This window comes from Hyaena hyaena, unplaced genomic scaffold (genome assembly GCF_003009895.1).
Source record: "Hyaena hyaena isolate Hyena2069 unplaced genomic scaffold, ASM300989v1 scaffold_265, whole genome shotgun sequence".
Classification (NCBI taxonomy): Eukaryota; Metazoa; Chordata; class Mammalia; order Carnivora; family Hyaenidae; genus Hyaena; species Hyaena hyaena.
In genome coordinates this window covers 892,282-904,511 of record NW_024080899.1, presented here as the reverse complement: position 1 = coordinate 904,511, position 12,230 = coordinate 892,282, and the positions used below count along the sequence as shown (strand labels likewise).

At 47.1% G+C, this 12,230-nt stretch overlaps 1 protein-coding gene across 1 annotated transcript in view; it reads left to right on the top strand.

Moving 5' to 3' along the window:
• GLRX3 (glutaredoxin 3) overlaps positions 1 to 11,200 on the top strand; it is a 32,990-nt gene extending 21,790 nt beyond the window's left edge. Inside the window, exons 5-11 of the mRNA XM_039245743.1 lie at positions 146 to 318; positions 792 to 853; positions 2,845 to 2,902; positions 4,690 to 4,742; positions 7,281 to 7,320; positions 7,415 to 7,507; positions 10,936 to 11,200. Of these exons, the coding sequence (XP_039101674.1) occupies positions 146 to 318; positions 792 to 853; positions 2,845 to 2,902; positions 4,690 to 4,742; positions 7,281 to 7,320; positions 7,415 to 7,507; positions 10,936 to 10,986 (530 nt within the window). The 3' untranslated portion in view covers positions 10,987 to 11,200. The remainder of the gene's footprint in view (positions 1 to 145; positions 319 to 791; positions 854 to 2,844; positions 2,903 to 4,689; positions 4,743 to 7,280; positions 7,321 to 7,414; positions 7,508 to 10,935) is intronic.
• Positions 11,201 to 12,230: the final 1,030 nt, after the last annotated feature.

The following is a 12,230-nucleotide window of genomic DNA, read 5'->3' as shown; positions in this document are numbered from 1 at the left end:
TATATATATATATATAGCCATGCTAACTAAATCATGGGTAGGACTGAGGCAGACATCTTTGTTCAGTAGCTAATGTGTGTGTGAATTAATTTAAAATCATGGGTAAGAGAGAAGCTGAGTTCTTTATTTTCTTTTTCTTATGCAGGTTTCAGCAAGCAGATGGTGGAAATCCTTAACAAACATAATATTCAGTTTAGCAGTTTTGACATCTTCTCAGATGAAGAAGTTCGTCAGGGCCTCAAAACCTATTCCAACTGGCCCACCTACCCCCAGCTCTATGTGTCTGGGGAGCTCATAGGAGGACTTGATATAATTAAGGTGAGAGCTGAGAAGTCTGTACCTTGTAAAGAATTTTCATTTAGAGCACACTTTTATAAGTGCTGTAATAAATGCAAAGTATAAATTTCTTAAGAATCTCTACATTCACGGGGCGCCTGGGTGGCTTAGTTGGTTAAGTGTCTGACTTTCGCTTAGGTCATGATCTCGCGGTTCGTGGGTTTGAGCCCCGCGTCGGGCTCTGTGCTGACTGCCGGCTCAGAGCCTGGAGCCTGTTTCAGAGTCTGTCACTCCCTCTCTCTCTGACCCTCCCCTGCTCACGCTGTCTCTCTCTCTCTCCTAGAAATAAATAAAACATAAAAAAAAAAAAATTAAAAAAAAAATCTCTACATTCACAAATGTGAATCTGAAATATATGTGAAGTATTTCTGGTGTGATGGTTGGGTGATATTCTGTGTGATATTCACTTTGTTGTAGTGAATGTTTTCTTAAACTCACACACTTGTTTATTTCAGGAGCTGGAAGCCTCTGACGAACTAGATACAATTTGCCCCAAAGCCCCCAACTTGGAAGAAAGGTAAGTGTTTAAAAGTGTCAAATAGTCTACCATTTATTACTTTGAAAACATTTCTTAATTCTTGGTTTTTGCATTGCTCTATCCATATAGAAATCAGGGATTTGTTTTCCTGTGCCAAGGTCGTCGGTGTTGTTTGCAGTCAGACTGGTGTGTGAACTTGGGAAGGACTCATTTGCATTGGAGAAATTTTTGTGCCCATTGAATGAGCATGTGGAGGATGCTCTTTGTTTTTATAGAAAGAAATGTCATGGTCTCAGTGGAATGGTTAAGTTTTACTTACTTCTCTGCATTTCGGAGCCGGGCTCCAGCAGGCTCGGTGTCCAGCTGTCAGGAACAGCCCCTCCTCACGGCATCGTCCAGACACCGGCTGGGAAGAGTGCGGAGTGTGAGGAGAGAAGGCCGCGTGTGTGGCACCTGTGTAAACACTTCGGGGCCCTCACACTACCTTTCTAACCATGGTTAGAATTTAAAATTCAAGGAGATTTGGAGCTGTAAAATTCGGCTTTGTTTTATGAAGGATCTCAATCAGCTTTTAAAGATTTTATCTTATGGAAATTTTGGACTTTGGCCTGTAGGGAGACTTACAGGGATTTTTATTGTAATAAATTTGAATTAATGTAGAGGTTTAAAGAAGAACTTATCTTGAAATACATCCGTGTGTCAGCCGTTCATAGCTGGGGCTTGAGTCTGTGGGGTGAGACCTCCTCTTGTAGTTTTCTTGCCATTCAGCATTTTGAAATGAAAGTGTTTACTGATAAACACCTATTTATCCATCCTTGATTAGTAAATAGTATCCTGTATCTGTCAAACTGACCTTTAAGTGCCACACTTTCTCAAATGCCCTTTCCTGCCTCTCTAATAGGATAGGTGGCTCACGGAGGCAGCGTGGCCTCAGAAGCCTTCCATGCTTTGTGTGCGCTGGGTCTGCCTTCAGCCTGCCTTGCCGCCGTTCATGTCCCTGTGTCCATCAGACCTTCTGTCTCTTTTCCTCATGTGCTGCGTCTGCATTTCCTGTGGCCTCAGACACAGATTCTGTAGATACACACGTTCGGTGTATTTTGAGTAATCACTTGCCGTGGTCCCGGCCCGCACGGGGCTAGAGCCCAAGTTCCTGGGGCTGGCGACGTCTCTGTGAGTCGGGTGGAAGAACTTGGTTCGGTTTCCTGGGCGCAGACAGTTGGGTTGCTGTAGGTGACTGATGGTGATCAGCACCATATTCTTTATTTCCGAGTTTTTCTGAGAATCAGCCTGACGTTCTCTACCGGCTACCAAAAGTATACGTGACAGAGCTCTGAGCATGATTTGTGTGTTTCGTTTGTGATCACTTTGTTCTCTGAGGAGGTGTTGAGCTGGGAGTGACCCAGAGTACCAGTGGGCGGGAGGATCTGGTGATGGGTCCACTGCAGGTTGTCCTGACACTGACTGTCCTGCGACTTGTGACAGCACCTTACGGTTGCCGCTCCTGACAGTAAGTCAGGGACGGCCTTTGAGAGATTGTACAAAGTGTGAAGCAGAAAGTCGAGACGGGGGCATTTGATGTGAGCAGCTGGTGTTCCAGCACTTAGCACCTCCCGCACCCGCCACCACCTTGTGAACGGCGGGGACTGTTGGGCTGTGTGCTGCCTCGTGGCGGAGGAGGGGGCCCACAAGATGTAGTTCTGGAAATTGTGGGTGGGCTCAGCATTCAGGCCCCTTCCTGAACAATTCCTTACTGAATTGGCTATTATTATTTTTTTTAGTGCTGTGAGTTGATGGGCTTGAATTGCAACTCTAAGGAACATTCCTTGCCTTAAAAGCCATATTGTGTTTTATGGTGGCTCAGGGAGAGAATGAAATAAAGGAAAATGTCAATGCATTTGCTTGTTTAATACCACTCAAAGCTGTGAACTATCATCTGCTATCCCTCAAATATGCATGTTACTCCTGAAGCGAAGCAAAAGTGGTGTTTAATAATTGAGCTGAGCCATTTTATATCAATTTTCTCTCTTTAGGCTCAAACTACTGACAAATAAAGCTTCTGTGATGCTGTTTATGAAAGGAAACAAACAGGTAAAGAACTCAAAAATGGTTTTATTTGTAATTTCTTTTGATGTTAACATCTGCAACAAGGGGACACTTAAATCTTTTTTCCTAGCTGTGGCTAATGAAGCTGTAGTGGCATCAGGAAGGTATCCAGGCCTTAATTGGTGCTTATGGAGATCAAACAAAGTAATCTACATCTTGCCCGACTTTATCATCAACATCTCAGCGGGTGCATTTCTCTTCGCTGCCAAACTTGGCCAACAGTGTTCACCCTCCTCTGGTTCTGTTTGTTGCTGTCCCGTCACCAGTCACCATTTGAGGTCCTGGGCTCAGGTAGTGAGCAGTTTGGCCCACGCACTTCCCGAGCACAGGGAGCCTTGTCGCTCTCAGGGAGCGCAGCCCTAGGGCATGCTGGAAGAAGTCCCGGATGGAGAAATACACCCTGCGGCATCCTGTGTGTCCCACACTAGGCGGACGGATGAGTGAGACCGCTTGGCAGTGGTTATTTATAATGGGTTGGCTCCTGTAGCTTTTTTGATGAAGGAACACACAGGTTGTGCATCCTTCTGAGGACTGAGTTAGGTGGCGCACTCCCCCCAACAGCTTGAGCAGAACTGATTTTCGGTTGTGTGGGGACTAGAACGGTGAGCTCCAGAACCAGGCTCTGTTCCCTTCCTTTGTTCTCAGCCAGTGACCGAGGTGGGCTGGCGGGACAGAGTCCGGTTTGCGTCCCAGGGGAGGAGGCGGGAGCCCTGGGCGTCGAGGCTGTTGGGCGGCGAGACGGCGCTCGTCTGCCCGGTCATTGCGGGCCGCTCGCTTCATCTCCCAGGGCGCTGCTGCCCCTTGTGGGAGTGTTCAGGGCGCCTCGCAGAGAAGGAGGTGTGATGGCGAGTGTGAAAGGTAATGTAACAAATACAGTGAAAGCAGCCAGTTAACACAGCTCGCCAGTGTATCTGTGAAAGCAGTAATGGGGAAATGGGAGTATAGCTTTCAGCGTACTGGGATCACAGATTAGGACCTAGATTCTTTGACTGGTTCACTAATTTTATTAAAACAAAGTAGAGGAAGTTAATAATTCCCAGTAGTGATAAAGTCATCTTCTTACATCTTCTTGGTGATTATTAAAAGCAGATTTTTATTTTCGAAAAAGTTTTTTTCTGGAAGCCGGCAAGTGTTCATACATCTTGGGAGCAGAGTTACTTGTGCTATTAAGAAATACGTGTGGTGCTGAGTCTTCCTCCAGGATTGCTAGGGTTCGAGTCCTGGTGGCTGGCAGAATCCTGTAACTGCCATAACCTGGGAGAAGTTTGGTACTTTGTAACTCTGTACCGTAAGGTCACATTTTAAAAAATGAGGAGTAAAAGTCCAGTTGGGAATAGGAAGATGATGGCCCTACTCAGTACAGAAAGATGAAGTGAGGTGAGGCCACCTGTGAGAGAGAGTGGAGAGGGAGCCAGTCTGTAGAGCGAGAGGGTTCCCCTCAGAGGACCGTGTCACCACAAAGATTGTCAGGAACAGGACACGTGTCATCCCTGGTGGGTAGAGCCTGAAGGAAGTCTGTGGGCCGAGGGTCCAGGACCATGTCCAGATGGGTCAGTACTTGAGGGGCTTGGGATTTGTGGCCTCCTGAAATCCCGGCCGACCCACTGCTCTATGAGGCCAGAGGCACCTGGAGGCTCGTCTCTGGAGGGCGGCATGCCCGCGCCATCCCAGTGCGGAACGATTCTAGGACCATGCCAGTGGGCTCGGGCTGAGTAGGAAATGTAATACATCTTTACACGTTTGTTTTTTTGTTTGTTTCCTTCTGAATTTAGGAAGCAAAATGTGGATTCAGCAAACAAATTCTGGAAATACTAAATAATACTGGGTATGTAAATCTTGTTTTCAGATGGTATGTTTAAGAAATTCAGATTTTTCAGTACTGCCACTGATGCCTTTCAGTTGTTATGGTTATATCTGTATATTTTTATCTATTTTTGCTATAGTGCTTTATGAGTGCTTTAACTTAGACCACAGTCGGATTTTCTGGCCAGTATCAACCAGTTGGCAATATAAAGGAGCTTCTTAGGCAATTGTTGAAATAACTATTTGTCTACTTTCCCAGAGAAAAGTTAATAACTGAGTTCTTTAACATGCATACATAAAGACATTTTAGGGAAAATGTATCAGAGGTTTTTAATTTCCTTAAAAAGATTCTAGTTTTCCACATTGTGTCAAATGCATAGGGCACATGTGAAGGTTGCTCTGTGCGTCTCAGAAGCAGGTAACTTAAATCGCTGTGTTCATGCTCTTGGTCTGCTCAGTGGTGATGCTGCCAGGTAAGAAAATTACGGTTGATTTTTCTGATTAAAAATAAAACCACTTGTTTGGAGATACTTTGCCCATGTTCTATAGAGTTTATCAAATGTTTTTGCTTATTATTATTATTTTGCTTATTTCACAATAGCTTCTTTTTAATAGCCTTAGTATTCTAGCCATAACTTTAAAGAGATTAACCAGTTCTTTGAAGTCCTGGGGAAGGTAATTGGTGAAATATTTAGATGTCCCTGGGCAGGGTTGAAAGTAGTCAGTTGAGTAGCACAGGTTAAATACAACTTTAGGGACATAAAAAGAAAAATGATTGATTTTTTCAAGTGACAGTGATATCTTACAGAGGAGAGGCTAGCGAGTCTTTGTCGTATGAGCTCTGGCCACACCTCCCTCACGCTGCGCTGCCCAGAGCAGAGGTGGGCTGGGTTTTGGTCAGCAGTTTTTGCGGCCCCCTTTCTCTGTCTTCCTTCTGTCCCAGCTCCCCGGTGTGACATGCCTGTCCCTCCTGATGGTGTGTCCCCTCAGGGCTTACCTCCACAAGGCGGGGAGGCCAGAGCGCGAGAGCACCGGGCCGTGTCGGCTCGTCTGTCCGGTGGAAAGTCACCCGGTCCCTCTCTAACCCTGTTTGGATTTGCAAGTACCAGTCCCCAGAGCAGAGGGGCCTCTGTGGAGGTGAAGTGTCCCAGCTGCGGACGTGCTGACGCAGGGAGCTGTGCGGTGAGCGGGCCGCGGGGCCCTCTGCCGCTCCTCACCTCGAACAGACCGTCGCCTTGCTGATAGCCGTCAGGGTGTGGAGAAAGTCTGGCTTATTATTCCTTCCCCCCCATTCTCACACTCCTCTTTTCCTTCTCTGCCCAAAGACGCCTGCCCTGAGGGGCCGTGTGCCCGGTGTTCACGGAGGCGTGGAGGCGCTGTGTGCGCAGAGCTTGCGGGAGGTGCGCGGGCTGGCGTGACTGCAGCCGGGCCCGCGCCGCGCCGCCCCCGTGTACATCTGCAGCTCGTCGTGTTTCTCAGACCGTTCAGACCAGGAGATCTGCCTCCTTTAGTTCCACCTGAAGGGAGATTCACACTGGGGCTTGTTTTTTTAATCTTCTCTTGCTTTCAGATAGTCCTGTTTTTGGTACTTGGTGCTGATTTATCCTGTCATCTTATTTTTTTGACTGTTTTCTGCACCATGAACAGTTTTCTTGGGAACTTGTTTACTGAGATCTCCCTGCTTTGGTTTTATGGAACCCGAAGTTTATCTTTTATATGTGGCATTTTCTCTGGCCAGTCTTTGGGACTGCACAGAACCCCACAGTCTCCCTGCAGGAATTAGTCGTCTGTCCATACTGATCCCTTGACCTCAAACAGTGAAGTCCTTCTGAGTAGCTATGTCTGGATTTCCATGCAGTGATTTTTCATTCATTATAACAAGTAAGCAGCATGAAGCCACCCCACTCTCACTGGTTTATCCATAATGAAAACAGCATGTGGTTCTGAAATGAGTTCACGCGCACATGGGAATGCACACCTCCATAAGGTGGCGTCTGTTGGCAGTGTAGTTGTCCTGGGTAGTGAGCCTCCAGCCCAGCCCGGGTGGCTGTGAGCGGTCATGGACGTCAGAGCTGCTCCCTCCTGCTCCCCGAACAGCTCCCAGCAGCTCAGAAGCAGCAGCTCCGGGGGTGAGGGCTGGGAACGGAGTGTTAAGGACAGACTCGTGTAAACTTGGGGTACAGGTCTAACCTAGGGTTGGCACACTGTAGCTGGCCACCTCCCTCTGTAAGTAAAGTATTTTTGGCACACAGCCGCACCCACTCCTGTCCGACATGTGTGGCTGCTTCTGTGTAATGCAGAGACTGGCCTGCAGAGCCTGTGTGTTTGTGGCTTTGCCCTTTCAGAAAAAGTTTGGTGACCCCTGTCTAACAGTGTTGTCTAGAGAAAAGTCCAGATAAATTTGTATCTCCCTGACAGATTGAGAGAAATAAAGTCATTTCTATTTTCTATGGTAAATGTCATCAGCAACAAAATAATGTACTTTTCCTGACTTTTTATAGTAAGCTTTATAATTTTTAATAAAACTACTTCCTGTTAAAATGTTCTCTCCTTTTTGTAGTGTTGAATATGAGACATTTGATATATTGGAGGATGAAGAAGTAAGTTCTGTGTTTTATGTTTTTCATCCTTTGCATTTAGTTTTACTCATTAGGGTCTAATAGTAAGGTTTCAGAGTTCCTCTTGTTTCCGTAGGTTCGGCAGGGGTTAAAAACGTTCTCCAATTGGCCCACGTACCCTCAGCTGTATGTGAAAGGGGAGCTTGTTGGGGGTCTGGATATCGTTAAGGTAAGGTCGGAGTTCATCTGGTGTCCTAAAGATGGAAAACGGCATGTTTGAAAATTATGATTTTGTATTGGGGCTTTCTTGACTCCTTCTTGGCCTCCTGTTCAGTCACTTCTGGCTTCTGGTTAACATTTCTTTATAAAATCTTTTTTTTTTTTTTTTTTTTAATTTTTATTTATTTCTAGGAGAGAGAGAGAGAGACAGCGTGAGCAGGGGAGGGTCAGAGAGAGAAGGAGTCACAGACTCTGAAACAGGCTCCAGGCTCTGAGCTGGCAGTCAGCACAGAGCCCGACGTGGGGCTCGAACCCACGAACCGCGAGATCATGACCTAAGCGAAAGTCGGACGCTTAACCGACTAAGCCACCCAGGCGCCCCTATAAAATCTTTTTAATTTTAGTTTTTTAATTTACTTTTGCTTTTTACATGTTTATTTTTATTTTTGAGAGAGAAAGCATGAGCTGGGGAGGGGCGGAGAGAGGGGTAGAGAGAGTCCAGGTGGGCTCCACGCTGACAGCACAGCTTCGTGCTGAACCGCGGAGAGCCCCGTGCCAGGCTTGAACTCACAAACCATGAGATCATGAGCTGAGCTCGAGCCGGACGCTCACACGACTGAGCCCCCCAGGCTCCCCCCAGTGTTAGCATTTCTGTGTCCCTAGTACCTTGTCCTGCCACTGTCCCTGTGGGATCAGACTGTGCTCACCTGCCCCCTGAGCCAGCCAGATCATCCTCCTGCTGTGGGGCCTCTGCCTCCCCTGGTCGTCCGCACAGTCTCCTTCATCTCCTGAGGAACTGCGGCTAAGGTGTGAACTGTCACTTGGCATCCCGAGATGCTCTGATTATGGCCAAGCTCGAAATGGGATTTTTACTTTACGCTGCTAAATCTGGTAGAACTGTCTTTGTGTTTTTAGCCTTTCCTTGTCCCCTCTGCTTTGGATACCTTGCGTGTGCCATGGCTGCATGTTTTCTGTGTCTTTCAGGGCCCTTCTTGTCTCTAAATCGTAGATTCTTGAAGCTCGAAATATTTCACTCCTGTTCCTGAAGTTCTTCCATCCTTTTATATTTACGTTATACTGTTTTTTCATGTTACTTTGCCTTACATGCACTCGGGGGGTGGAGTGAAGAGCACCAGGCCACGGGCAGGAGGCCCGACACCCGGTGCTGCCTGGCCCCTGCCAGCTGTGTGACAGCCCGGAGGCCCCTGTGCCCGGGGCCTCACAGAGCTGCACGAGGCTGCTGTGGGCTGTCCCCACGTCCGGCTCGGTCTCACGCTAGGAAACTGGTTAGCTCGGTCAGATCGTAAACGTGTTTAGAAACACCTTTTCTTATACATCTTTTATATCCTTGCCCATTAATTTACTTGTTTAGTTTGCTGTAAGCAGGCCGTCCACGAATTTTCGGCGGGCAGGGCTTTTCTTAGGGCGCTTGCACCTGAGAGCGCTTGTGCACCCCACGCGGGGTCTCGGACTAGTCCCACAGGGACACTGCGGCGCCACCCTCAGCCCCCACTTGGCTCCTAGTTAGGTGCTCAGGTAAGTCATGACTGCCACTCCGGTGGTGTTGGGAGGACGGCAGCCCTGCGCTGAGTGCCGTCTGCCCTGGGGGCCAGGCCGCGGGGGTACACTGGGCCCGAGCGCCTTTCGCTGCAGCTTCACCCTCGCCCGTCATGTCTGCTGCGGGTGCTGTTGGATGTGGCGCTTCTGAAGGCAGCGAGAGGCATTTTTACTAGTAAACTGTCTCAGTCCTAGAGGAGAACAGGCTTAACATAGTAGCTCTTGAATAGCCCTGGAGCCACAAAAATAGATTTGCATTTGTTATGTTATATATATGTTTTATTTTTTTAAGAAACAGTCTTCAAACCCCAAATCCTCCGGAGCCTGTTCTTGTCTGAATGTTTTATAGCCTGTACCTTAGCCATTGCTAACTCTTGGGAAGATAACGATCAATAAATCTCATTTAATTCTAAAGCTGAGCTGTGCGGGCAACTTCTTTTTAGGTACATAATAGGATGTTATAGGACTCCTGATGTTCACCTGCTAAAAACACACATCTGGAAATTTGTGATACTGTAACATTTTCTCCCAAGAAGATAACTGGGAACAGTTCCTAGGCTGCCATTTTGGTCTGTTGCTCATAGAGTGCAGTTCTTCGTCTTGAGTTCAGTGGAAACGTCATCATGTGCCAGGCGGGTTAATTCTGCTGGCCTTTAAGAGCACGAAGTGCTTTTCGTTGTTGAATGATTAAATGAGTTACCCAGTAATTCAACAGCTCAGTCAGTCTACTGTTCTGAGAAAAACAGCAACTAATTAGTATGTACTCAGTGAGGTCATGTTATCACTGCTGCAGAATGTTTGTTTAAGCGGGAACGCTTAGATCAGGCCGGTGCACGTGAGCGGTGATGATGACGGCGGCCCCGGTGTGCCCGGCAGACTGCCTTAGTGCTTAGGCCACCCTCATAGCACGCTGAGTGTCCTTGTTCTCAGTCAGCAGATGAGGGGACATGGATGTAGAGAAGTTAGGTAAGCCGACTGTGATGTCACAATGAGTAAGTCCTTGAGTCCAGGTTCTACCTGTAGGCTTCTGGGCCTCTCCATGAGCTGTATGGCCTCCTGCCCTCCAGGGCTTGTGCTCAGAAGGGTCCTCCCTGCTCTTCTAGTGCAGTAGGATGTGTGCTTAGTAAGGGATTCATGGTAGAAGATCCCAGGAGATCACTGAGTTGTCTGAGTTTATATGACAGAATCACTGCTATTAGGGTTTAACTAGACAGGAAGTCACATGGAATTGTGTGTGCCCGTGTGTGTGTGTGTGTGTGTACGTGTGTGTGTGTTTAAAGTAGGTTCCATGCCCAATGTGGGGCTTGAATTTACAACCCCGAGATTGAGTCACATGCTCTACCAGCTGAGCCAGCCACGTGCCCTGATTTTAGTGGTTTTATTGATGGATATTCAATAAATAGAAAGTCTCATTATTTCATTTATTGTCACATTTTAAATTTGATGGCTGTGTTCCAGATTTTAAATCTGAAAGATAGCACAAAAAAAACTCTGGAGTTTACATCTTTTTAGTGGTTTTTGGCCTTTACATTTGCACTTGTACACTAGTACTGCGGCCTTTTCAGGCTGGGTGGAAACAGTGAAGCCCGTGTACTGCCCACGTGGCTATGGGCGTTTGGCTCTAATTGCTGTGTTCGTTAATGCTAAATAATCTGTTGGTTTTGGAATGCCTTTTAAAACTTCTGTAATCTGATAGTGCACTCAGTTTTTATGGCATAATAGTCACTTTCAGTGTGTTGGTGGGCCAGAGTTTTAATCCAGCGAAGTATTTCTTCTGGTTCTCTGACACGGAAGCAGTCTGACACGGAAACATTGTTCACGTGTTTCCATTTTTCATAGGTCCACATACATGTTGTTTGTGCTTTCTGTTTTCATCGTTAGGAACTGAAGGACAATGGTGAGCTGCTGCCAGTACTGAAAGGCGAGAACTAGAGGCTCGTGCGCTCGGCGCCCGGCTGCTGCAGGAAGCGCTTCATCTCGGTGGGGCCGCTCACGACTCCGTGTCACAGGTGGGCGAGGAGCAGAGACTGCTTCTCACCCAGTTATGCTCTGTGTACGTCACAAGCTTGTGCTAAATATATGTATGTTTTGTTTTTTCCACCAAACGTAGAATGCAATAAACATCTTCAACATCCAATTAAAAGTACTTGTGTTAAAAAAAAAAGGTGTATTTTTACAGTGATGTTAAATATGTAGTGACTAACCTACTTTAAATTTCTTTTTCATAATACATGGGCACCTTATAGCAGTTAGGAAATAGGCAGGCTTCAGAAAATTCAGAACTGTGACGCTGTCTGAAATCCACAATAATATTTAGAACAGCTCTTTGACCAAACCAGTGGCGCCCCTCAATGGCCAAAGATCTCTTTACAGCCTGGAAAAATTGAACTGAAAATTTTGCTCTGGCAGCATCCTTGTGTGAGGCGCCAGTGAGACTGCACAGGCGACGCAGGGCTCTGCAGACGTGGAGACTCGTTTCTGGAAGCGCCAGTGTGTGTGAGCAAGCAGCGGGTCAGAGGGAAATGATTTCTCATGAGTGTGGTACCCTTGCGTTCTCCATGACTAGAAGAAGCGGTGGGGCGGGGGGTGACAGGCACACGTTCTCAGTTTGGGTTAAGCACCACAGTTTATTTTAGTCATTACACTGAAAGCATTAATTTAGCCCATATTTATATAGGCTGAGAACGTCCTGAGGTCCATGAAAATTTCAACAGTTTTGATCCGGACTCTCATGTATTTAAAAAATAATTGCTCCATTAAGCCTTCGTTGGGCGTGCCTTAAACAGGTGTCTGCATTCACCTCCTGGGTTCGTAGATTGTGTTTGGTGCCCACGGCGCGTGTTTTCTTCATTAGATTCTCCTGGCTTGTTGGTCTGGATGGTTGAGGCTTCACAGAAGTGTCTGGTGATAGTAAGGAAAGGGGGATGCAAGAGCCAGCAGTTTACATGAAAAAGCAGAGGAAGCACTTGCGGATCTGGTGAAGGCAACCTGTCCCCGGGCACGGGACCGGCAGTGTCCTTGCTCTCTCTGATTGTGCAGAGGAGAGAGCTGATGTCTGTTGTGTGTCATGCAGGGCAGTCTGCACAAAATCCTCAAGGTGGTCATGGCCTCCTTCCTGTTGGAGGAGGAGACACCTGTCCTGGTGGGTTTCCTTGCTAGTGTGTGTAAATAGGTGG